Source organism: Macaca nemestrina, chromosome 10, assembly GCF_043159975.1.
Source record: "Macaca nemestrina isolate mMacNem1 chromosome 10, mMacNem.hap1, whole genome shotgun sequence".
Classification (NCBI taxonomy): Eukaryota; Metazoa; Chordata; class Mammalia; order Primates; family Cercopithecidae; genus Macaca; species Macaca nemestrina.
The window spans coordinates 30,977,774-31,003,941 of NC_092134.1; the positions used below are offsets into that span (position 1 = coordinate 30,977,774).

Sequence of the window (26,168 nt, forward strand, 5' to 3'; positions counted from 1 at the left end):
CTTTCATGAACACATGGTTAGTTTAACGTTAGAAAAATCTGTTAATATTTCCAAAGCCTGAAGGAGAAAATGATCTGGTCATCTCAATATATGCAAAAAAAAAAAAGCATTCAATAATATTCAACAATTCATGATAAAAACTATTAGTAAGCCAGAAATAGAAAAGAACATCCTGTACTTTATAACAAGTATCTACAAGAAACCTACATCAAACATTATGCTCCATGGTGAAGCATTAAAATCATTATCTGTAAAATCAGTAACACTGCAAGGATATCTCTTATCTCCATTTTCAGTAGTTACTGGAGGCTTTAGCCAGTGTGTATGAACACACGAACAGACACACAGACATGTATACACAATATAGATGAACTGAGGAGAAAGAGATAAAATGCCATTATTATATCATTTATATCAATTGTCTTCATACAAAATCCCAAAGAATCTATACATTTATAAACTATTAAAAAAAAAAAGAGTTTGGAAAGTTTTTTCTGTTATCAAATTACTATGCAAAAGCCAAACGCACCTGCACATACCAGCAATAATGTTGCAAATATCATTTTTAAAAAATATAATTTATAATAACCAAAAATAAGAAATTCAATTAAAATGATAAAGAATTATAATTCTCTCAACAAAGGTATGCAAGACCTTTATGAAGAAAAGAAAATGTCATTAAAAGATTAAAGAAGAAAAAAATTAAAGATCTAAGCAAATATAGAAAAATGCCATGCTCATAGATAATAAATTACCTTCAGGATATCAATCCTTCTCCAAAATTAATCTTTAAAACCAATGTGATTATAGGTTGAGCATCCCAAATCTGAAAACCCCAAATCCAAAAATGCTCCAAAATCTGAAACTTCTTGAGCATTAACAGTATGCTAAAAAATATATATATTTACTGAAGCATTTCAGATTTCAGATTTTGGGATGCTTAACTGATATAATGCAAATGTTCCAAATTCTGAAAAAAAATCCCAAATCCAAAAATACTTCTGGTCCTAAGTGTTTCAGATAAGGGATACCTAACTTGAACCTTAATATCCTGTCAAGTGTTCTTACAGAACTTGAAAAGCTGATTTTAAGATTTATATGGAAAATAAATGACTAAGAATAGCTAAGGAACTACTGAAAAAGAAACACATGTGGGTGAGTAGAGGGCTGGGAAATTTGACCTACCAAGTATTAAAAATTATTTTAAAGTTATATTAATACTGTAGATTTAGCTGTGGAATAGAACATTCTGAAAGAAGCCCACACATATATAGAAATCTGATATACTGCAGAGATGGCACTGCAGATTAGTGGGGACAGGACGAATTCTTTGAGAAATATATAAGGACATTGGAAAAAGTAAAATTACATCTCTATCTTATATCATACACAAAATTACAGATGAATTACAAACCTAAACATGAAAGTCAAAATATTTAAACTTTTAGAAGAAAACATATGAAAACACATTAATAATCTAAGGATTGAGAAGGATTTCTTAAAAACAACACATTAAAAGTAGTTGCCATAAAGAAAAAAGAAAAAAATTTAACATTAAAATTAATCAGTTTGGTTCACCAAAAGACACCATAAAGGGGTTGAAAATATGTCACAAACTGAGAAAATAATTGCAACATATATAACAATTAATATCCAGAATATATAAAGAACTCCCATAAATATATTAGAAAAAGGCAACCCAATAGAAGAATGGACAAAGCAAAAAAAAAAAAAAAAAAAAAAAAAGCATTTAACATAAGAGGAAACATAAATGGCTCATAAACATATAGGAAGACACTTGACCTCTTTGGTAATTAGGAAAATACAAATTAAAAGGACAATGAGATGCCTAAGAGTCAGCTAGGACATAGAACAATGGAAATTCTTATACCCTGTTTATCGGAGGTACAAATCGCTTACCAGTATGTGGGAAAACATTTTGGCATTAGTAAAGCTGAACATATACATACTCCATGACCCAGCAATTCCATACTGAGAAATATACTCTAGAAAAATTCTTACATATATGTAACAGAAGACATATAAAAGAATGTATTATCTTACTCATTGGGGTCAAAATTAGAAATTAGCTCTGAAATGTTTAATTAAGTCATACAATATACACTCATCATCCAAAAGTAATGTTTATGGGCACATAAATATTATTTTCATGTACTTATTCATTAATTGCTAAATTCATTAACAAATATTTGTACCTATTATCCTTTTGTAAATGCAGAGATAAAATACACCTGACAGGTCAATTTTTGATATAGCATGAATGGCTTTTTGTTCACACTGACAGGCATATGTACCTTAATCACCAAAGACTATATCAAGTATTTATAAAAGAAAATCCCTTTTGAGGATTATTTCAGTTTAATCAGGATTAAAAGGAAATAAAACTTTATCCTTATCATCCTTGAGTGAAATAACTTGAGTTTTAATATCTTTACTTAATCAGAAAATACATGGAAGGAAACAATAATATAGAGAGAGCCTGATGTCCTGTGGTCTTCCTTAATAACAACCCATTTTCAAGAGACTATAATCTACTCAACAGAAAGCATTCTACCAAGGATCTTAATCAGATGCTGAGAAAATTCACACTCAAAATAAACAACGTGCCACTAAAACCAAAACAATAGGTATTAGCAGCTGCATAAAGGTTAGCCTCAATCTGTTGAGTCATTTCTAAAATGATGAAAAGTATAATTCTTTGAAGTGCTTTTTATTCAAGCTGGAAAATATATAAAGATACAGAATCGTTTGCCAACCAGGCTGACTGAGAAATTTTTCATTTTCTTTCTTGTTTGACTGTATGCGAACATCAAACTAAGAATGGCAAAAATGAATCTCTCTTCCTACATATTACTACTAACTTTTTCTTTGTTTTCTCAAGGTATTTTACTTTCAGCATCCAAGCCCATAAGAAATTTAGACGATGACATGGTATTTAATACATTCAGGTTGGGGAAAGCCTTTCAGAAGGAAGACACTGCAGAAGAATCAGTTATTGCTCCTTCCCTGGAACAATATAAAAACGATGAGAGCAGTTTCATGAACGAAGAGGAAAACAAAATTTCAAAGGTAAGTGGCAATGTGACTTGTCATTTATTTCAATGAAAATTTAAATGATTCTTACAAATCCTCTGAAAAGTAAAACTAATACTTTTATAAACAGAAGTATATGCAGTCACAATATGCATTAGGACAACTGACGATATTTCTTGCATGCCAGGTAGTTCTTCCATCCTGGAAAACCCTCTTATCTGAAAGTTTTTTTTTTCTCCTATAAATTTGCATCTAAGGTATTTTTAAAGAGTCAAAAACAGTGCAGAGCATCTTTGAATTGATCGACAAGAATATTATGCAGTTTATTACAGTTCCACTCTGAATACGATAGCTAAAAAACAAATCAACTTTCTCTTTACAGAACACAGGCTCCAAACATAATTTCTTAAATCATGGTCTGCCACTGAATCTGGCTATAAAACCTTATCTTGCACTAAAAGGATCTGTAGCTTTTCCAGCTGAAAATGGAGTTCAGAATACTGAATCAACACAAGAAAAGAGAGAAATTGGGGATGAAGAAAACTCAGCTAAATTTCCTATAGGAAGGAGAGATTTTGACAGTGAGTAGTCTTTTCAAAATTCAATTCTACGTCCTACCACCATTAAACAGAACTCTGAGTTAAAGCGAATTTGGATGCAATCATAACAAAATCGAATAAGACCATGGCTCAATTACACCTGCCAAAAATGTGGGATTGAATAGCAATAATTAATTATTATCATTTTGGTTTACTCAGAATTAGTTATGCTAGATCCATTCTTTTTTCTTAATAAATTTTGTGTGATAATCATAGTCCTTTAAACAATTTAAACTTTCTTCTTCCTTCAGTGCTCAGATGTATGCTGGGAAGAGTCTACCGACCTTGTTGGCAAGTCTGATACCTGTTGGTCCACATCATCTTTTCAGAAGAAAATAAAAGCATTTAATTGTCAATGGGAGGAGAAGCCCCTAATGCTACTATAACTTGTGCATGTTAAATGTTTGTTTTAAAAGAAAGTAGTGTTAAGATGTATCAGTAACTGAAATTATATGCTTTTACTGTGCATTAAACTTTGTGAAAATTCTGCATAATTATGACTTACTAGTATTTTTAAACAATGCTTAACATACTAACCTTACATACACTGTAGACCAAAATAATAAATCATCATAATTTACACCTTGATCTCTTAAAAATTAAGCATGTCTTTGGTGAATGGTTTATAGATACATAAACCTAAAGCATATAAGACACAAATTTATAGTCTAAAAAACTGAGTTAACTTTGCCTGGCCAGGAATCAACTTGTCCTTGGCAGTACATTTATTACTTTTTGCTACTTTAGCTAGTTTGCTGTACAATTTATTCTGTGAATCATTTGATTTCTTAGGTATTTTAACATTTTTATGTTGAGGTGGTTCATTTCCATTATCACAGAGAATATTTTCACCATCCAAATCCACCTGTTTCCTTTTTGAGCTTTTATTTCCTGTCGGACTAGTTGATTTTCTTGATACTTTTTCATTTTTACTTCTGTCCAGATGAACATTTCCAAAACTCTTTCCAATTGTTGACCTTCCAACAGATGAATTTATACCCTCTGTTATGCAAGATAAAAAGCGGAAAGGAATTATATAATATTTAGTACTAATATTCACGAGAACTTTACAATAAACTCTAAAAATGGCTAAAGAATATTCAAATGTTTATTTTTAAAGTAAAATAATGCTATAAATAATATGATTAACAAATACAGCTACATTACTATCCCATTACTTTTCATTTTACCATAGCACCTCTGAGTTAACTTTGGCCAGTAATCAACTTGTCAGCCCTACTAACAAATATTTGTTTGAATGCATGACATTTAATCCTTAAACATATGCTACAAATTACTTCTTAAACACATTTAGTTAAATCAAACTATGTCCTATTCCTATCCATAAATTTGTACTTAGATTTAACTTTTTAAATAAACTGAGGTCTTTACAAATATAACCTTTCACATTTCACAGTACTTTGCAAAAATAATCTAATTTTACTTAAGTTAAAACTAATTAGTAGACTAGAATTAAATTGCTATTTAATTGCATAAATAAGGTCAATTACCAGAAAAGTCATTTTCCATGTGAAGCACACACAAAGGCTTTGATGCTAAATTAACATTATTCCAATTATCCTTGCTTAACATGTAGTCATCTTTATAAGTACAAGCAAATTGGGATCTAATTAAAGTTTGCTTCATCTGGTAACAGAAAGAAGAAAATATGCCATTTATTCATTATTTTATTTCTTCATCTAGATGGACACACACTCTATAGTAATCAAAGTATAACAATTTCCCTTAGAAATTCTATTACTCATTGAGAACCTCTAACCTTTTATATCTCATAGTTTGCAAACTCATTCATCGCTATGGCTAGCATTTTTGTTCTTTTCCAAAATACTAGCTTTATGTATTTTTTTATGTTTTATTTTTTGGTAACAGTTACAAAACAATCAGTTTTAGACTCTATAGGGCTTTGTTACACATTCCTATGTCAGTGCTGCTTTGGAGCATCTTATTGTAAGTAAAATAACAATACAGGTGATATACATAATCATAGAAAAATACAAGTTCTTCATCCTAAGAAGAACACAACTCTTGGAAAAAATAGCATAAAATTCAGGAAATTAGGGAGGGAAGAAATGCTAAGACGAAGAAAAGAATTAGGTGAGGCCAATCAACAACAGGAAACTAGCAAAGAAATAAACTACAAGATAAAACAAAATGATATAGGAAAGACATTATTTCTCGAGCATTTAGGAAAACAAGAAAGAGGATTCAATATATCATTCTAGAAAGATTTGACCAAGTGACTTAATGGTCAGAAATTCAAAATATACTCTTGCATTTATCTTCAAATATCAAATAGGAGGGCCTAACTTTCTACACAAATAGGAGAAAATTACAAAGATAAACTTAATTCTTGACCATTGAAAAAGATGCCAAAAAAAGTAGTTTTGGAAATGTATTCCACAAACATAAACCAGTGAGCTATTGGGGTATAGAAATTAATTTTAGAACAAAGTAGCCTATATAAATAATGCCGATTTCAACAATTACAGATGGTGTGTAATACCATTCAGGTTTAATGGAGAGATGTCTCCAAATAGAAGTCACCTGAAATCGTTTTATGAAATAGACAAAGTTTCAAATACATAATTCAATAATGATGACTTCAATAATTCAAAAATTTAAAACTTTGAATGTAACTACATTACCCTGATTACCACTTACAGAGTATTTGTTGATACAGTCATGAAATCTAAAACAGCATGACTTTACATTATACATTGAGTAGTTGTATATTATGTTATATACTCAGAGATTGATGCATTAATTCACTCAGATGTTTGTAAAGATAACAGCAGTGAAATCTACTGACTACGGCTTAGAAAAAGTCAGAATAATCGCTTGTCCAGCTGCTTCATAAAAGCAAGTTTTATTAGGATGACACATTTTGTTTCTGACTAATGAGGTCTGTGACAGTCTCCATCTCCCAGATCACTAAAAATTATGTTTCATGTGCTTACATGAAGCATTAGACAATTGGAATTTTATCTTCCATTTAAGCATAAAAATGTACAAAACTGAAAATAAACGTGAAAATATACAAGATCAAAAATTATTTTTTAAAAAGTTGAACAGAATGGACTCTCAAAAATGAATGGGACTACAACCCACTACCTTCACGAATCCCTATGAATGCAACACTTATTATATAGCTTCTACCACAAGATGCCCTATATATAACTGAAGACTTTAAGTAGCTCTTTCTGGACTTTATTAATCCTATAACTACAGATTTAAAGCACTTGATAAACCTATTTAAATAAGATTTATTTATAAAATTGACTCTATGTTATACTACATAATTGTAGCATTATCCATGAACTTTTATTTCCACCTGCAACACCAGTACTAACTGTTGATATTATCTTTTCACACATTATTTTCACTTCACAGAAGTTATGGCTTATAGAGAATTATAAACTTATTGCTTATAAAGAGTTATAAAGAGTATAGTAAGACCACGCAGGCAAATAGATGCTGAGTGGCTGGCTTGGATCACTCTTTGTACCCCAGTAGTGATGGCACCTAGAGTTAGCTTGGGAGATGTTAGCTTCTCACTGCAAAACCTTCATGAGCACCACCCATAAAACATGCTAAATAAAAATATAATACTAAATAATAATTATATTATTTAGTACAGAAAACTAACGTTTCTTCAATCTCATGTTTAGCAGGAATAAAAATTTCTTTAGAATGTTTCATTACTTTTATTAATTTTTAACATATAGTCTAGGTAAAAAAATCTTTGCTTGCTGGGCAAATAGTCACAAAATAAGTGTGATAGCTCTCCTTACAACTAGATTTCCTCAATTCAGGCTCCTCCATAGACAAATTCTAGAATCCTCAGTGACCACAGTAAAATTTCAGAAAACTACCATCACAGGCAATGGATTCCTGAAGTACTGAAAACAAATTCAGATGTAAAAGAAAAATAATTAATGACTTTTTCTACCATGAAAAATATTATTTATAAATGTATTAAAATATGAGAAATAAACACAACAGAATTCCCCCCTTTGTATATTGAGGGTTTTTTCTTTACATAAATGATTATATGCAGATTTTCTTTTCCCTGTCCTGTACAAAAATCACTTTTTTTAAAATCAATTACCACTTATTAAGTTCCAACTATGTGATAAGCACAGCATGTACTAGAGATTACTAGGATGGCTTCTACAACTTCAAAGACATTCTACTTATAAAATTTGCTATTGACAAACAGCTGGAAGGAATAACAAATAAATTGGATAATAGAATCAAGATTGAAAAGATTTCAGAAGGCTAGAACCATAAGTAGAAAATAATAAGATGAAAATGGATGGGGATAAACAAAGTCCAGTATTTAAGTTCAAAAATATCAATTACAGATGTACAGGATGAGGAGAACCTGACTTAAAAACAACATATGTAAAAGACCTAGAGATTTAAATAGATACAAACTTGACAGAGCCAACAGTGTGATGTCCAACTAAGAAAGCAGCACAAAAAGGTAAGATGATGTGATGGGAAAAGCATCAGATTTGCAGTCAGAAGACCTGGCTTCTAATACTGGCCCTATTACTTATTAACTAGATAACTTTGGGGAAACCATTATACCTCTCACTTATCCACATATAATGGGAATATTTACCTCACAGAATTATCAGAATTGGATGCAGTTAACTTATGTCAACGTTATATAGACTCTAGAAATCTATGCAGACACTATATCACTATTATCGTAATAACATGTAGGAAGAGGGTACTCTTGTAAGAAAAAGATCTGTTCAATAAGGTGTCTCAGAACCAGGCCAATTCTAAAATGATTCTAGGAATGCAGCTCAAAAAAATGAACTTACAAACAGCTTCTTCATTTTAATTATTTAAACAATATAACCTACATTGGCTTATATTTATAACTTAAAAGAGACCGCTTTTCCTTTGTTCATAAACGCTGAATTTTTCTACACAAGATTAGTGGCTACATAGAACTGAGATTACTTCCTGTCGCAAATCTTCCAAATCTCTCTGTGTATTTGATTTGGAATCACGAATAAGCAAAACAATTCCCTCTTGAAAGTGCTTTTGAAGTACTAAACAACTAAGAATAATGTCCAGATTCACACATGGCTATTAAAATCATTTCATGTTCAAGTCACATGAGAGAAATGGATTGAAAGTGTGCCTTTGTAGAGTGATTTCCCCTCTTTGGAAAGATTTCTATCCACAGCATAATTGCAATGAACTTCACACTTGCCAAGAATTGGAAAAGTCCTTTTGCCACAAGCTCTTTTTAATTTGAAATTATTAGTACATTCCCAGTTTGAGGAAAATAGCACTTCACATAGGAAAGCCTGACTCCAGTTAAATTAAAATGAATGGGTCAAAACACTGAAAAGTCATAGACACTCTCAGAGTTAGCTGTATCAACAAGAAAATGAAAGTTCTATACTCCCATTGTATGACAAATATATTAGCAAGTTTGAAAAAGGAAATTATTCAACATACCTAGTAAATACGTAACTAAAAATATTCTAAATTTATCTTATTTTTACATTATCACATTTTCAAAAGAACAAAGATTTTATATCCTTAATTACATACTAATTTGTATATAAATCAAATAATCCATTTCTTCATCGGTGAAATTCCATTTACCCTGCTAAATAGCAGAAAAAGAATCTTTTTGACCTAAGTAGTAACATTATCGTTTTATGACCCTTCATCATAATTGCCATGCCTTTATTTACTCTTTGAAGATAGCATAAACATTGAAGTCTGACACCTGACTATAAACCCTTGCGCTGTTACTTACTAGCTGTATGGTCTGCAAAATGATGACTTCTAGAGTTGAGCAAGGATTAATTGGGATGAGGGATATAAAATATCCAGTATAAACATCAGACACTTAGTAGGTACTCAATAAATCCTGATCCCATTATTTCAGCTAAAACAAATTCAATTTTAATTCAGTCTAATACAAACATTCCTTTTTCATTCTAATGGAAAATGTTGCTCACTCCCTTACAGACTTTGCTGAATGTCACCTTCTCAAGGAGACTCCTACTTATGGCTATTTAAAACCCAAACACACGCAAAGGAACCCCACTTTCCTTAGCCCCTGCCCCAGTTTTATTTCACTCCACAGCACTGATAACCTTCAAATATACCATATAATCCACTTGTTTGTTTTGTTTATTGTCTGCTTCTCCCAACTAAAATATAAACTCCACCAGCAGTAAAACCCTTACAGTTTGACAACTGATGGCCAGCTGTGGTCCTCCGGTTGCCATCCCCTCCTTACAAGGTGAGGAGTCCCCAGGGCTTCAGACATGCTCACCAGGAAACCATGACCTCCTTTATAGATCCTGTTTCAGGGACCCCTGGGAACTGGGCTGGCGCTGGCCTCTTCCTTTAGGTTCAAGAGCTGACTGTTTATGGCAAGGGTGATGGGCTGTGGGGTATATATACCTACTAGGAGAGTGTCCTTCAAAGTATGAAACAAAATCAGAGTTGAAGGGGTTTCAGGGTAGGCCAGTGGCTTCCATTTAGATTCTTGCACCTCAGCTGAACAAATATTTAGGGAAGTCTTGTCCTTTAGGGCAGGAAAATTTATCTGTTTTTTTCTTTTCACTGATATATCTCCAGTGCCTAGGACTAAACTTGGTATCCAAGAGGTACTTATTGTTTTTTGAATGAATTAATTAATGAAGTAAAATTACAACAGACTATAACAAGTATATGCAAGCAGAGCTATGAGGGAACAGAAGCCATGAGCAAGCAAAAGTTTGGAGGTGGAAAAAGAGAATAAACTCTATAAGGCAACCACATGACAATTGTGTGCTTGTATCAAAATACCACATGTACCCCATAAAAATATACAACTAGTATGTATCCAAAATAATTTTTTAAAAAGTAAGTAGACTTGAAAAGAACAGCTATATCACCCTAGGAACACAAGCTTTGAGGTAGAAAAATATGTTCAGAGTAAACTCTACTCTGTTCAATAGGGTAAAGAAACAAGTTGGTACAGAAACAAGAGAGAAATATACATGCAGAGAAAACCTAAATCACATTTAAGTACAAAGAACTATGCAGCTGAATTCCTTAAGCTGTTTAATATCCACCGTTTACTTTTGAGTTCTTAAATATTCTGCCTTTCTCTCTCATGTACACATCCTTAAAATAAACCCCCACAAAAAAAATTACCCTATTCCTCCTACCATAAAAGGCATACTGTCCTTAATCTTCCCCAACATTATTTATTCACTGTTGTTCTTTTTTCGCAACTACCCTATACACATTCTCTTTACAACATCAAGGCAATTTAATACTTTCATCATCGGTTGTTTGAAATGCTCTATTTCATTCTCTCTGCCTATTCAAATCCTATTTATTCTGATCTCTTATTATTTCCTCCACTTAATATGGGTCTCTAGTTATTGCATTTAAGTATATCTTTAATCCATTAGAACTGCATTGTTTAATGTGCTAGCCATGTGTGGTTAATTAATTACAATTAAATAAAATTTAAAACCCAGTTCTTCAGTTGCAGTGGCCACATTTCAAGTGCTCAATAGCCACATGTGACTAGGACCTTCAGTAACGAACAGTACAAACACAGATCATTTCCATCACCACAGAAAGTTCTACTGGAGAGCACTGCTCTAGAACAAAGCTTTACAGTCTATGCCCTGTGGCATATTCATGTGCTGCAGATGGATTCCCAAAGGACTCTGGGACATTTTGTAGTTTGCTGGGTCCATACATTTGGAACCCATATGCAACTTTATATTTGTAAAGGAAACCCTGCATCTGTTCACCCTCTCTTCTAAACGCTAGGTAGTAATCTGATGTGAACTGAGCTTTGGAAAGAATTATGATCAATGTATCTTCAAATACTGTTTCTACCCTATTTTCTCCTCTCATTCTGGGACTCCAATTAGGCATACATTAGACGTTTTATCTGTGTCCTGCTCTTCTATTTTGCTTTTTAATTTTTTTCTCTCTCTTTTCTCTCCAGTTTGGATATTTTTTTAACACTCCATCTTCAAGTCCACTTATCCTACTTAATGCTGTGTCTGGTTTTCTACCAACCACATCTAACAAGGTCTTAATTTTAGATAATGTTTTTACAGTTCTGGAAAAACATTGTCTTTTTGTTCTATGTCATCGATTCTAATTCTCTGTTGGAATTCTCCATTTTTTCATATATTTTGACTATCTTTTCCTCCAATTAATTTTATAAGTTAATTTCTTTTGATTCCTTGCCAGTAAATTTCAATATCTGGATCATTTGTGGGTCTCCCTCTATTGTTAAATGTTTTCTCTTTATTAAAGAACAAATCATCTTGCCGTTTCTCATGTCCAGTGTAGTTTATTTCATGCTAGATATTGTACATAAAGGAACTCTAGAAGCTAACAGATGACCTCTTCCAGCAAGAAGAGTTCTCCTTTTCACTGTTAGGCAGACACAGTGAAAGACTGATAACCTCAATACAATCAAGGAATGAGCTGTTTCAGAGCTGGGTTGCACTTTTCATTAACTCACATTTGACTTCCGCTTTTTACCTTTTCCTCAGGTGTGTTCCTTCTAAGCTTTCAACTGAGAGCTTTGTAGGGATCTCTATCACCTCTGGCCTAAAATCTGGGGGATTCAGTCTGTTTTTCAGGGGTTTTCACACTGTGTTCTGTGATCACCCACCCCACTTTATTTCCAAATATGGCAAATACCTTGAAAAAAAAGACCAGCCATGTGTCTGAGGCAGGTCCCACTTCTCAAGTGGAATCAAGGTGGTTTTAGTCTATTGTATTAAGGCTCCCTACCCCCCACATAACTACAAAATCCAGAGTGTGTGTCCTAGGTAAAAATAACTGCATTTAGGACTCCTGAAGTTTCCAATTTGTTGACAGCCCCTCAAGACACCCAAACACTTTGGTGGTTTCTCTGTTCCTCAACAGAGTTCCTTTACATGGGCCAACACCAATCCTCAGCTCATATTCAAAAGTAGCAACAAATCCCAGGGAAGAAAATAGCTGACAATAGACTTCTCCCATCAGAAGGATGTTATCCTGTCCCGATTTTTAATTTTTTAAAAATTATTTGATTATATAGCTCTCCTATATCTTTAAAATATATTTTTCCCAACTTATCTGCCTTTTATTGTTTTGCTGTTGTAGCGAGAATGGTGTTCTACCAGGACGTACTATATCCTCAGTAAAAAAAGAAGTATCCACGTCACTACTTGATTCTGTTCCTTCCTTATCTGACAGCATTTTATTTTCTCCTCAGAGTTACATTTTGAAAGTTGCATTTTTTTCTGTTATCCCTCATTTTTCCATAGCTTGAGGAACAGTAGAGGTAGAAGTTGAACTCATCTGAGGAGACAGGTAGTCTATGAAAATTTCTGGGTTCTGCACCCTAGGAGTTTATTAGGTATTGTATATACCAAAGGAAGTTTCACTTCATCTCATTAGGGAGTGTATTTCAATCAAGTGGAAGGAAAACATTTGGATAATTTCCCCAATTCAGTAGGTAGAACTAGAGCCTTTATTTCTCTCAGTGTGTAAATCCCAGGGTTCATTTTCCACATTTTGTCTATAGTTCTCTTCCATTGCCACTTCTACTATTTCTCTAACGAATAAGAAATTCTATAGGACATTGGTCTGGGCGAAGATTTCTTGAGTAATACCCCACAGGCAGTACCGACTAGAGCAAAAATGGAGAAACGGGATCACATCAAGTTAAAAATCTTCTGCACAGCAAAAGAAACAGTGAACAAAGTGAAGAGACAACCTACAGAAGGAGAGAAAATATTTGTAAACTATCCCCCTTCACTGATCATCAGTGGAATCCAAAATAAAAAACTACAGTGATATATCATCTCACCCCAGTTAATTGGCTTATCTCCAAAAGATAGGCAATAACAAATGCTGTCAAAAATGTGGAGAAAAGGGAACCCTCGTACACTGTTGGTGGGAATGTAAGTCAATAAAACCACTATGGAGGAAAGTTTGGAGGTTCCTCAAAAACCTAAAAATAGAGCTACTATACAATCCAGCAACCCCACTGCTGGGTATATACCCAAAAGAAAGGAACTAATACATCAAAGAGATATCTGCACTGCCATGTTTACTGCAGCACTGTTCACAATAGCCAAGACTTGGAAACAACCTAAGTGTCCATCAACTGAAGAATGGATAAAAAAATGTAGGCCACCTGTAATCCCAACACTCTGGGAAGCTGAGGTGGGTGGATCTCTTGAGCCCAGGAACCCATGAACAGGCTGGGAAACATAGTGAAACTCCATCTCTAGAAAAAAATACAAAAAATTAGTCGAGCATGGTGGTACACACCTGTGGTCTCAGCTACTTGGGAGGCTGAGGTGGGACCAGTTGAGCTTGAGAGTTCAAGGCTTCACTGAGCCATGATTGCGCCACTGCATGCCAGCCTGGGTGACAGAGTGAGAATCTGTCTCAAAAAAAAAAAAAAAAAAAAAAAGTGGTACATATAAAAAAATGGAGTAAAAAAAAAGAATGAAAAAAAATAAAAATAAAAAGATCCTGTCATTTGCAACAACATGCATTGAACTGGAGGACATTATGTTAAGTGGAATAAGCCAGGCACAAAAAGATAAACTTCCCATGTTCTCACTCATTTGTGGGAGCTAAAAATTAAAAACCTGAAATCATGGAGACAGAGTAGAATGATGGTTACCACAGGCTGGGAAAGGCATAAGGTTGGGAAGAGTGAGGATAGCTAATGGGTACAAAAATATAGATAGAATGAATAAAATATAGTATTTCATAGCACAACAGGGTGACTACATTCAACAATAATTTATTATACATTTTTATAGAGTATAATTGGAATGTTCATAACATAAAGAAATGATAAATACTTGAAGTCATGGATATCCCATATAGCCTGATGTGATTATTACACATTCTATGCCTGTTATCAAAATATCTCATGTACCCATAATATACACACCTATTAGGTACCCATAAGAATTTTTAAAAATAAATAAATAAAGTGCTTGGAAATTGGGGTAAGAAAGTGGCAGAAAACATTCGCTAAAGGGTCCTAACAAAATCAACAAAATAATGAAGGTTCAGGAAGAACCTTCTGGTTTCCTTTGTGGGAAATTTATTTGACCATCATAAACAAGATTCCTGATACACTACAGTAGGAAATAAAAGTTGAGGACCTAAAATGAGTGTGTTCGTGAACCATTTCCAAATTGGTTTCATAGACTTTTGTGATCATAGGAGCATCTATTTCTATTTAAGAATGAGGAAACTAAAATCTGAGTTAATTTACTCCATATAATAATGACATGGATATTTCATAAGTAAGTACATCAAAATTCTAAGTTCTCTAATATTTTCTACCTTTGAAATGCTCATTTCAGGATATTTCCAGTGTAGATCACATATTCTTTCTGTGACTAAAAACCACTATATGACAAAAGAGCAAAAGTAACAGAGTAATAAGGTAATCAGCTGCTAAACTACTTTTCCATAGGAACTTTGGTAGTAAATATTGGCAGCATTTTTTGTTGTTCCAACAAATACTCTACATGCTAGAGTTCAGTTGTATACCTGGTTAAACTAATCATTTTCATACTTCATTTTATAAAGAGTATCGTAAAACATAAGCAATGCTTTCCTTTCTTGATTGCCATTTATTAATAGATTCAGAGCTGTATATACTAAGCCAGCTCTACTGTTAAGTAATGGAAGCAATGTAATTATAACCTCATTAGTATTTAACCATGGTTTTCCAAACTGTTATAAAATATTTCATGGTAGTTATGAGATCTCGGGTAAGTTGCCTTCTTACAATTTTGGTTTCCACATCTGTAAATGAGACTGCATTAGATGATCTCTGTTCTATTTCCCAAAAGTTTCTGAATTCGTCTATACATTTTGTAGTAATTAGTTGAGCCTTAACATTTTCTTTAAAAAAAAAAACTATCATTTCTCAGATAGTTTTTTTTCATTTTGATTTAATTTTAAGAAAATCCAATTGGACTGTTTATAACACCAAGGATAAAATGCTTGAGAGAATGGATACCCCATTCTCCATGATGTGATTATTATGCACTGCATGCTTATTCATGTAGCCCATAAACATATACTCCTACTATTACCCACAGAAGTTACAAACAACAAAATTTAAAATAATAAAAGTAAATAAAAGAAAAGAAAACTCTAAGCCCTTTCCTGGTAATATTTAACGTACTTCACTGTCAGTGATTTTTCCTTATGTGATGTCTTACATTCTTTTTTTTTTTTCAGATAGAGTCTCATTTTGTCGCCCAGGCTGGAGTGAAGGGGTGTGATCTCCACCTCCCAGGTTCAAGCGATTCTCTTGCCTCAGCTTCCCAAGTAGCTGGGATTACAGGTGCATGCCACCATGCCCGGCTAATTTCTGTATTTTTAGTAGAGATGGGGTTTCACCATGTTGGCCAGGCTGGTCTCAAACTATTGATCTCAAGTGATCTGCCTGCCTTGGCTTCCCAAAGTGCTGGGATTACAGGCGTAAGCCACCATGTCTGACCCACTTTCTTATTCTATTTGAAATAGAGACAGAGAAATTGAGTCCCCCAAAATATGACTTATTTTTAAATCAAAATATTAAAGTTTGTCAGTATCCCTAGCAAGAAAAAAAATGTTTTGATATGATACATTTCTGTTTCTACCCAAGTCCAAAGGATAGATTTTAAAAATCTTACCCCTTGATTGCAAATACTTATATTAATATGACAAAGAATGGACAAATCTTATTCACAGAAAAATTTTATGAAACTCAATGTATTCCACAAGCATTAATTGCTAACAATTACTAATAACCAATAGAAAGAAAAGGTATTAATGAATAAACTAAATGGGTGTAGGGTATGTAGATGAAATAGGTATTAACTAAAAGCTTTGCTAATTTGAACTAAATTTCCAAATGAAAAAATAAAGGGCATACAAATTACTGTTCTCTTTTTTGTTGTATCAAGATGAATATTTGACAATTTAAGGATGATTATGTTTATATAAAAATCTTATTTAATGAATTAATGAATTCCCAACCATACAATAGTGTCTGGATCATAGTAGATACCCAATAAAAGTATGTTAAACAAATGAGTTAAAGCCAAATTTCCTTTTGAAAAATAAGGCCAATAAAAATTGCTTGAAAACCCATTATTGATTACTTATAGGCACAGATGTTTCATATGAGGACAGGAAAACTTAGTTCAAACTAAATGAAGAAAGAACAGGAACAGTTCTAGTCAAGAGCAATGTAAAATGCTCTCAGCTCAATCTACAATTAATTATATTCCGCATTACATCTTCAGACAGAGGCAATTTTAAAATCACATATCTTGAGATTCAGTTTAAGATATAGAAATGTAAATGAGAAAGCCTTATCTTCTTTATTTTCCACATCACTCATTCAACAGATATTTATTCAACACTTACAATAGCAACTGCTTATTCCTTTCCCTTTTTTAGGTCCAGTGATTAAGCAAACCAGAAACAGATTAGTCAAGACTGTATAAAAGGAAAGTCACTGTATGCCAACTGTCATAACTCATTTTCCATTTAATTCCTATTGTGTCATGTATAATGTTTACAATATTTACAATACCCAGCTCAGCCGTAAATGTATTTATTTCTTCTAAAAATAAAACAGTGTTTGCTATTTTCATGCCATGCACTAAATTGTACCTTAATTTTTTTCTCTTGCATTGACTTACAGATGCGTTCTCTTAGGGGTTTTATCGAATTATTCACTTGTGTGGGAGACCTATGCCAAAAAAAAAAAAAAAACAAAAATTTATTGCTTTGTTTGGAATGTTTGTTTCCCTCCCAAATTCATGGTGAAACTTAATTCCCAATACAATATAGTTTTTCCTCAACTTATGATGGGGTTACCTCCAGATAAACTCATCACAAATTGAAAATACCATTAAGTCAAAAGTGCATTTAATACACCCAATCCACCGAATACCATAGCTTAGCCTAGCCTATCTTAAACATGGAATTAACTGGAATTAGTACATTGCAATATCTGTTGGGCAAAATCATCAGGAAACACAGTAGAGTATCTGTTGTTTACCACCATGATCATGTGGCTGAGTACTGTGGTTCACTGCTGCTTCCCAGAATCATGAGAGAATATTGGTCCGCATATTGCTAGCTCAGGAAAAGATCCAAATTCAAAATTAGAGGCCCAGTTTCTACTGAGTGTGTACAACTTTCACACAGTTCTAAAGTTGTGTGAACGTAAATCACAAGTCAAACCATCATAAGTTTGGGACCATCCATGGTGTTAAGAGGTGGGGCCTCAGGGTGATTAAATCATGAGGACTCCGCCTTCATGAACAGGATCAATGCCCTTATGAAAGGGTTTGTGGGAGCAATTTTGCCCTTCAGTCTTCCCAACCACGTGAAAACCCAGCAAGAAAATACCATCTATGGTGCAGAGGCCCGCATCAGACACCAAATCTGCTGGTGCCTTGATCTTAGACTTCTAGACTCCAGAACTATGGGAAACAAATTTCAGTTATTTACAAATTATCTAGTCCGGAGTGTTTTGTTATAACAGCCTGAACAGATGAAGACACTTACAAACCAAAGTGGCTTTTAAACTACTATCTGCCCCTCCTCTACCCAAAAGCACAGTTATAGGATAAAGGACAACTAAATCTACTTGTTTATAATACAGCCATGTGCTGCATAACAACATTTTGGTCAACAACATGCCACATATTTGACAGTGATGCCATAACATTATAATGAAGGTCAAAAATTCCTATCACGTAAATACTTATTTTATGTTACTATTTCCTTATACTATTTAGTACAATAACATACTGTACAGGTTTGTAGCCTAGGTGTGTAATAGGCTCTACCATCTAGGTTTGTGTAAGTACACTCTATAATGTTCACACGACAAAACTACCTAATGATGCCTTTATCAGAATGTATCCCCATCATTAAACCATGCATAACTGTACTTTATAGAAGTGTCAGTATTTCTATTCTGAGAATCCTAAATAGTAATGGTTTGCTTAGTTACTTAATCCAGTAACTAAACGTTTCATGAGCTTCTACTATTTGTAAGGCACTATTCAAGATATTGTGAAGAATAGAAAGTTGACTCATTTATTGACCCTATATTCAGGCATCCTGAAGTCTAAGTAAGGAACATAAGAAATCCACATAACTGAAATTCAAAATAGTGCGGGAATTCAAAAGAGAAAAACATAGAAATAGGAAGGTCAGAGAAGGTAAAATGGAGGAGACCCACTCTATAGTTTTGGATTCAGACCAACTTGAACACCTTAATAAATTAATCCCTTTTGGCTTAACAGAGCCAAAGTTAGAACCCCCTTGACTCAAATGACTACTAAGCAAGAATAAAAGATTGGCTACCCTAAGAAAGAATAGTTGACAACCTTAAATTGATATACCTCATTGTCCTTAATTTTATCATTTCAGTGTAGACCACTGAAAATTTACTTTACCACAGACCAGTGTGCACAATGACAATTAGAAATGTGAATGCAGAATCCAAACTGTAAACAATAGCAATGTGTTCAGTGACATGATTAAATATAGAAAACCTTTTCTTTTCTTTCTTTCTTTTTTTTTTTTTAAAGAGAACAGGGTCTTGCTCTGTCGCCCAGGAGAGAGTGCAGTGGTGCAATCGTAGTTCACTGTGGCTTCGAGCAATCCTGGGCTCCCAAGTAGCTGGGACGACAGGCATGCACCACCTCAGGCTCCCAAGTAGCTGGGACTACAAGTGTGCACCACCACACTGGATAATTCTTTTTTATTTTTGCAGAGATAGGATAATGAGGCATAGGAGAGAGTACATGAAGCAATCATGAAGCCAGATTTCAATAAAATAGCTCCAGTAGAAAATAGAAGAGATCAAACAGTAGGATAATTTTGCAACAATTCTCTACAGTGTACTAAGTACAATTTAAAATGGTTGTTCTAAAAATTTTAATGTTTTCTCAAAGTGAACGTCCACTTAATTAAAAATACCAACAACCTACTCAATGACTGACCTAATCATTAAAACTGGAGAGCATCTGCTATAGATGAAACTGCATCACCCATATTATATATATATAATATATATAATATAATATAATATATATAATATATATAATATATATTATACACATAAAATATATTATATATATAATACACATAAAATATATTTTATATATATATTATACACATACATATAGAAGCCTTAACTCCCAAATGTGACTGTATTTGGAGATAGGGCTTTTAGGAGGTAATTCAGATTAAATGAGGTCACATGGGTGGGATCCGAATCTAATAGGACTGATGGCCTTATAAGAAGACGACAAAGAGATCTCTCTCCATGTGCTTCTACTAAGGAAGGACATGTAAGCACACAGCAAAAAGGCAGCCATCTGCAACCCAAGGGGAAAGCCCTCACCAGTCCTGACCATGCTGGCACCCTGATCTCCAGCTTCCAGCCCAAAGAGAAAATAGGTTTCTGTTGTTTAAGCTACCCAGTCTATAGTATTTCGTTATGCCAGCCTGAGTAGACGAAGACAGCATCAATGTCTTATACATAATACCAGCATTAATTTGGTAAATATCTTTCTTCATAATTTGAGGGAGAACCAGGAGCTGTCAATTCCAGTGTAAGTTTGGTGTATGTGCTCTCTCTTATTCTAGGCAGACTAGCAGTCCTGAGAGCACAGGCCTCAGGCTTTAGGAAAGACACCCTTGCTAATTGCTAACATACCTTACTTGGGCAAATTACTTAATCTCTCTCAAGTCTCTAATTCTTCACTTATAAAGTGGAGCCTCTAATTCTTCACTTAAGAACATGGTGGTTGGGAAGGCTAAAATAATTTAACTGAAAACATTTAGCAAAATTCTTGACACATAGCAAAGGAAAGAAATATTTTCAAAGCAAAACAAGAACTAAAAACAACATTGAAACCAAAGACTTCTCTCATGCTGTACTCTCATAAAATACTACTTCTTTTATATATAACCTCTTTGAATTCAAATGTTCAATCTCTCTTTAATTAACTTTTATTTTCTTTCTTCACAATTTCTGTAGTTTCTAAGTTTCCTACCATAAGCATACATTTCTTTTATAATTCTCCAGGGTTAACATTTATAATACAATAACTTCCACATTACTTACCTAAAAAGTGTAAGAATAGAAGTTCCATTATGATGAATTGTGTTTTCCTCATCATATAAAAGCTCTGCTTTGTTTTTGGTAGGAGCACTAGCTGCTTCTTCATCCAAAAGAACTAATAAGGTTTTCACAGTATCTCTGCCACAGTATGCAGTGCCATGGTTTATGGCATGAGATTTTGGCTAAGAAAAAAAATAATTTTAAGTAAATGTAATAATCACCCCAGCTGGGTGAATGGCCATACTTTTCAATTCCCTGTGGCACTGGCCTCTTTCATCTATTGTTAAAGTAATAAAACACCAGCTATAAGAAGTGGCTGTAAGGCATGTGACCGTTTTTCCTTAAGCCATGCTATAATCAACTTTACCAATTCCAGATGCACAAAAATAATATCATCAGAAGAAGACATTAGGTTCTGGTCAAAATAACATTAGGCTTCGAGTCAGAAAAATTTAGCCACTATCTAGCTATGTGACATCACCCCATGGCTCAACATCTCTATTTTTTCTCTCTCATGCCAAAGAAGCACGAGGTTCTGGCCATCTGAATACAGGCCCCATGGATGACTATAAAGATCAAATGCAAAAATGAAAAGCTAGTTGACAATCATTCATTCAATGATCATTGATAAGTATATATTATGTCCCAAGCACTGTGTTTAAAGCTAAGGCTCCAAAGGTGACAACCACTGCCTTCAAGGAACCCATAGTTTCCTTGATAAGATAAATAAGTGACAATTGCATTACAGAATGCTAAGTGCTATTTCTAACAAGTGTATGCACAGTGCAGTAGGAGTACAAAAGAAGTGACCAATGTACCCTGGCATCAAAGATGATTCCATAGAGGAGGAGGCACTCAGAGGAAGAAGAGAGCATGGTACTTTCAGGGACCAGGTAGCATGGCATGGCTGAAGAATAAGGTAAAAGAAAGGAAGTGATATGAGATGAGCCTGGGAAACTTTGTATATCATGCCAAGAAGTTATAAGCCAGTCTGTTACAGAGGAAAAATCTCTTCCTTTATTAAGCAAGGAAGTAAAATGATCCTATTTAGATTTTAAAGAATCAACGATGGCAATGTGTAAAATATATTGTGAGATATGAATGTTATCAAATCTGGAGACAGGTCACAAATTAAAGACTATAGTAGACCAGTTTAGAAGTAGAGAGTTCTGAACTAAGATAGTAGTAATAGAGATAAAGCGGATTAAAAAGGGAAAGTTGAAAAAAACTTCATGACTAGATAGAATAAAATAAAATACATAATAATAAAATATTATCTATAGATACATGTAAGCAAAAACTCTGAAGGCATTTCTGGCTGGATTTGATACCAACTTCTTAGTTATATATCCTGTATAGCTCTGGAGAAGGTGTTTGACCTCTCTACTTAAACTCCCTGACGAAATAGAGGCAATGATAATGCCTAACCCAGAGGGTTGGTGGACATTATACCTAGATATCAAAGCTACATCTTCTGGGACATCTGTTGGAAGCTGTGCCAGTTTCTTCGGCTTTCATCAGTATCGTCTTGGCCTTCTTTCTCTCTTGGCAGACTTGGGCTACCAGGTGAACTATAATGTATATAGATCCACTGGAATTATAACAAATTGCCTATCACAATCTGGTGCTTCACACATATTTTTCATTAGTACCAGAGAATTCCATATTGCTTAATAGTAACTTCATGAGTACTATTTGATCATATTTTTCAAAGATCTCTGATTTGGTTGAAAACACAAAATTAAGAAGAAGATTTTTGGTATCTTTATTTCTTCTGCCAAGAAATGGAAGCAATTGATGTTGTTAATTATTTGAGCTGAAAGATCCTGATTGATATTTATAGTAATAACCTGGTTGTCATTTGAGCTAAACTATTCACCAGGAAGTGTTAACACCCATGAAACACACAGGGCAACAACCCTGAATCTACCCCACCTTCAAAGTAAATCTAAAAACAAGCATTGTTAAAGAAAAATAGCTAAAAGTGGTCCTAGAGGGCTGTGAGTGAATGAATGAATGAATGATAAATAATAAAAATTAAGCAAAAGTCTTTCTTCATACACAGGCTAACGTAATCACACCTAATAAAAAGGGGCTGTCAGAAAAATTGAAGAAACTGCAATAAATGAACTATACTACTCTAAAATTCTGTTCTAAAAACATAGTAGTCAATTTCTCTTATAATTCTGTGGGTTAGAATCTATTCTATTTAATTATCTGTGTAAAAAAATTAAGAATAAGTAAATGTTCTGGGAATATATGGTTTAAAAATTGCCAGGTACAGGTTTCAGTAGGCTGAGAATGGAGGTAGAAAATAAGAGACAGAGATTTATAAAAGAAAAGTAAACTGCTGAATGGAAGCAATTTCTAACAGGACTGCTGTCCTAATACAAGGCTTAGTATTAAAGTCAGAAACAGAAAAAAAAGGCTCTTATTTTATGTCTGAGTAAATGGGAAAGTAATTGTTTATAAGAATATTTAGGCCAGGCATGGTGGCTCACGCCTGTAATCCCAGCACTTTGGGAGGCTGAGGTGGGCAGATCATGAGGTCAGGAGTTTGAGAGTAGCCTGGCCAACATAGTGAAACCCCATCTCTACTAAAAATACAAAAAATTAGCCGGGCATGGTGGCAGGCGCCTGTAATTCCAGCTACTCCGGAGGCTGAGGTGAGAGAATCGCTTGAACCCAGGAGGTGGAGGTTGCAGTGAGCCAAGATCGTGCCACTGCACTACAGCCTGGGTTACAAGAGTGAAACTCCGTCTCAAAAAAGAAAAAAAGAACATTTATAGAAAAACACCATAAAACACCTTAATATCCATCAAGAATTATAAGTTTTTAGTACTAAAAGGGATACCAGAGATTACCCTATGCCTTACTTTAACAAATTCAGAAATTCAGCCCAAATATGTGATAATTTACACAAGTTGAACATATAATCCTACATAATCCTATTGAGAAACTTACATTTTCAACATCATTTTAGAACACAGGAAACACACTCTTCTGACTTAAGTAGCAATAATAAACCATTTCTACAATAAATAGAAGAGATAATGATTTGTAAAAAAGGATAATGAAAAATAAAAAGCTCATTACCCGAGCAGGACTGATGTCAGTGGTGCTAACAGCTACAACACCTTCTTGAGAATTGATAATATTCTTAATCCTCAAATCCAAATCCTGAGCAACTTCCTCTATTGCTTTGTAAAAAGGATCCCTGCTGTTCCGGCCTTTAATCAGCTGCATCTTTATCACTGACAGTATTTGACCCCCTGCAATGCTGAAAGTAGAAATAAGATTGCCTCTATAAAAGTATTGCAAATGACAATATGCTTATAGACTTGAAAATATAATTTTCAGAGTTAATCAACACTTTTCAAAGAATATAGCTTTGATCTTATAAATCAAACAGTTAAAGCATTTAAGAAAAAGATGAGGACCATTAGAAACAAAATTTAAAAGTTTGTCTAAAAGCAAGTAATTTCAATAAGTTTCTTCTTGCTTGATTTGAAAGCTGAAGGGAAATAATTTAGTTATATGTGAAATATAACAGGTTTGGAAGTGGTCGTATACATTCAAAATATTTAAAATACATACCGTTAGATACAACTAAAATAACAAAAATAGTTACCTCTCATTGAATACCTAGACTCTTACATTCATTTAATCTTAAAACCAATTCAGTAAGTTGGTATTATTATCCCTAAATCACAAATGAGAAAATTGAGTCCTATAAAAGTTAAATGGTTTGTCCAAGAACATATGGTGTTCTGTGTGAGGGAAGAGACAAGGAGGAAGTAAACTGATCTGAAAAACATGATATTGCATTCTAATAAGTAAAAGCTTATTATATGGAAGAGGAAACTAAGCAAGTTAGTACTGACCTAAAGCAAACAAGAAACTGGACCAGCTATGGCCAACAGATAAGTATTTTTAAAAACCTGAAATTGATATTTCTTTATACCACACCTAAATCTAAGAGTTTGGGTTGCAGTTTCTGCTCTAAAGGACAAATGTGAGAAACATATAAGAGGAAGGATTCTGGTCCATTTTAAGGAAGAAATGAGGTGTGTCCAATAGAAGAGGATTCTCTTTTGAAGCCAGGCAATCCTATCCCTAGAGGTATCACTGGAAAGGCTGCACAATGCCAAATGAGAAACTGTTGTAGTCTGACTACAGACCTTGAAGTCAGGCTGCCTGAGCCCGTATCACAGCTCTGCCACTTTCAACCTTGGGTATGCTACTGAACTTCTCTTTTGTAGAGGCATAAAGGAAATTATGAAATGAAGTTTTCACTCTTGCTGCCTTATTGCCAGGTTATATGTTTTACAGAAATGCCAGGTTCCCTAACAAGCTAGAAATATTTAAATAGCTGGTCCAGATAGAAGAGGAAAGTTAGAAGAAAACTGCAGAGAGACTTAGTGTATGATGACAATGTATTTTCCTGATCATCAGACTCATATCCAGCATTTGTTTAAAACATCAACTCCAGATCCCATCCTATGGAATTACAATCTCCAGAGAAGAGCACTGAATGTTTGCATTGTTTTAAAAGTACCACAGGTGATTCTTATGATTAGGCAAGGGTGAGAAAAAAGTCATGAAAAAATCAGCTCCTTGAGAAAGCAATCATATTTTACTAATCTTCATACTGTCAGTTTACATTTGGCACACAGAAGAGATGATTGACATATGTTTGTTGAATAAATGAATACTATCACATGCAACAATCTAAAGTTTTTAATAGTAAGAGAAATGATATATATTTTACTATTCATATTATTATCTGCAATACAAAAGTACGTAGGCGGTGTCTACTTACACAATGGCATACTAGATACTCTGAAGAACATATCACTGAATAGACAAAAATCTTCAAGTACCACCCAATCTCTCCCTTAAAAAGAAACCAACAAGACCTGGCATCGTAAGTTGAAAGTTGTGCATAGTAAGCCAGCAGGATATCATCCTGAGGACAAACATCTCTAGTAACACTGTGATCAGGATACAAAGCTCGGGGCTAGCAGCAAGGTGGAAGAGGACAAGCAGGGACTTCCACGTTCAGTCTGAACCTTTCAAGGGAGAATAAGCTAGTATGGTTTTTACTAGATTTATTCTATGTATTTTATATTTTTGAAGCTTTTTTAAAAAAATCCTTCTGTTTAGTAATGATACAGAAATCCAACTGCATTTTGTTTATTGGCCTTGCGTCCAGCAACACTCTTAAACTGTACTGCCAATTGTAATGATTTGCCTTTAGATTCTTGGAGTTTTCTATATAATTAGTCATATTATCATCAAATAGAATTTTA

The 26,168-nt window shown here is 33.8% G+C and overlaps 2 protein-coding genes across 3 annotated transcripts in view; one reads left to right on the forward strand and one right to left on the reverse strand.

The window, feature by feature from the left end:
- Positions 1-2,778: 2,778 nt before the first annotated feature.
- On the forward strand, positions 2,779-4,147 carry LOC105493822 (pro-melanin concentrating hormone). The gene is made up of 3 exons (XM_011761747.2): positions 2,779-3,090; positions 3,437-3,635; positions 3,905-4,147. Exons 1-3 carry the CDS (start codon positions 2,842-2,844, stop codon positions 3,952-3,954), a joined length of 498 nt encoding a protein of 165 aa, XP_011760049.1. The 5' UTR covers positions 2,779-2,841; the 3' UTR covers positions 3,955-4,147.
- Positions 4,066-26,168, reverse strand: part of PARPB (PARP1 binding protein) — a 65,480-nt gene continuing 43,377 nt past the window's right edge. For both annotated transcript variants that reach the window (XM_011761746.3, XM_011761745.3), the window contains 5 exons: positions 23,953-24,136; positions 20,860-21,038; positions 17,379-17,457; positions 5,165-5,300; positions 4,066-4,655 (listed from right to left, as the gene is read on the reverse strand). In XM_011761746.3, the coding sequence (XP_011760048.2) occupies positions 4,315-4,655; positions 5,165-5,300; positions 17,379-17,457; positions 20,860-21,038; positions 23,953-24,136 (919 nt within the window). In that variant the 3' untranslated portion in view covers positions 4,066-4,314. The remainder of the gene's footprint in view (positions 4,656-5,164; positions 5,301-17,378; positions 17,458-20,859; positions 21,039-23,952; positions 24,137-26,168) is intronic.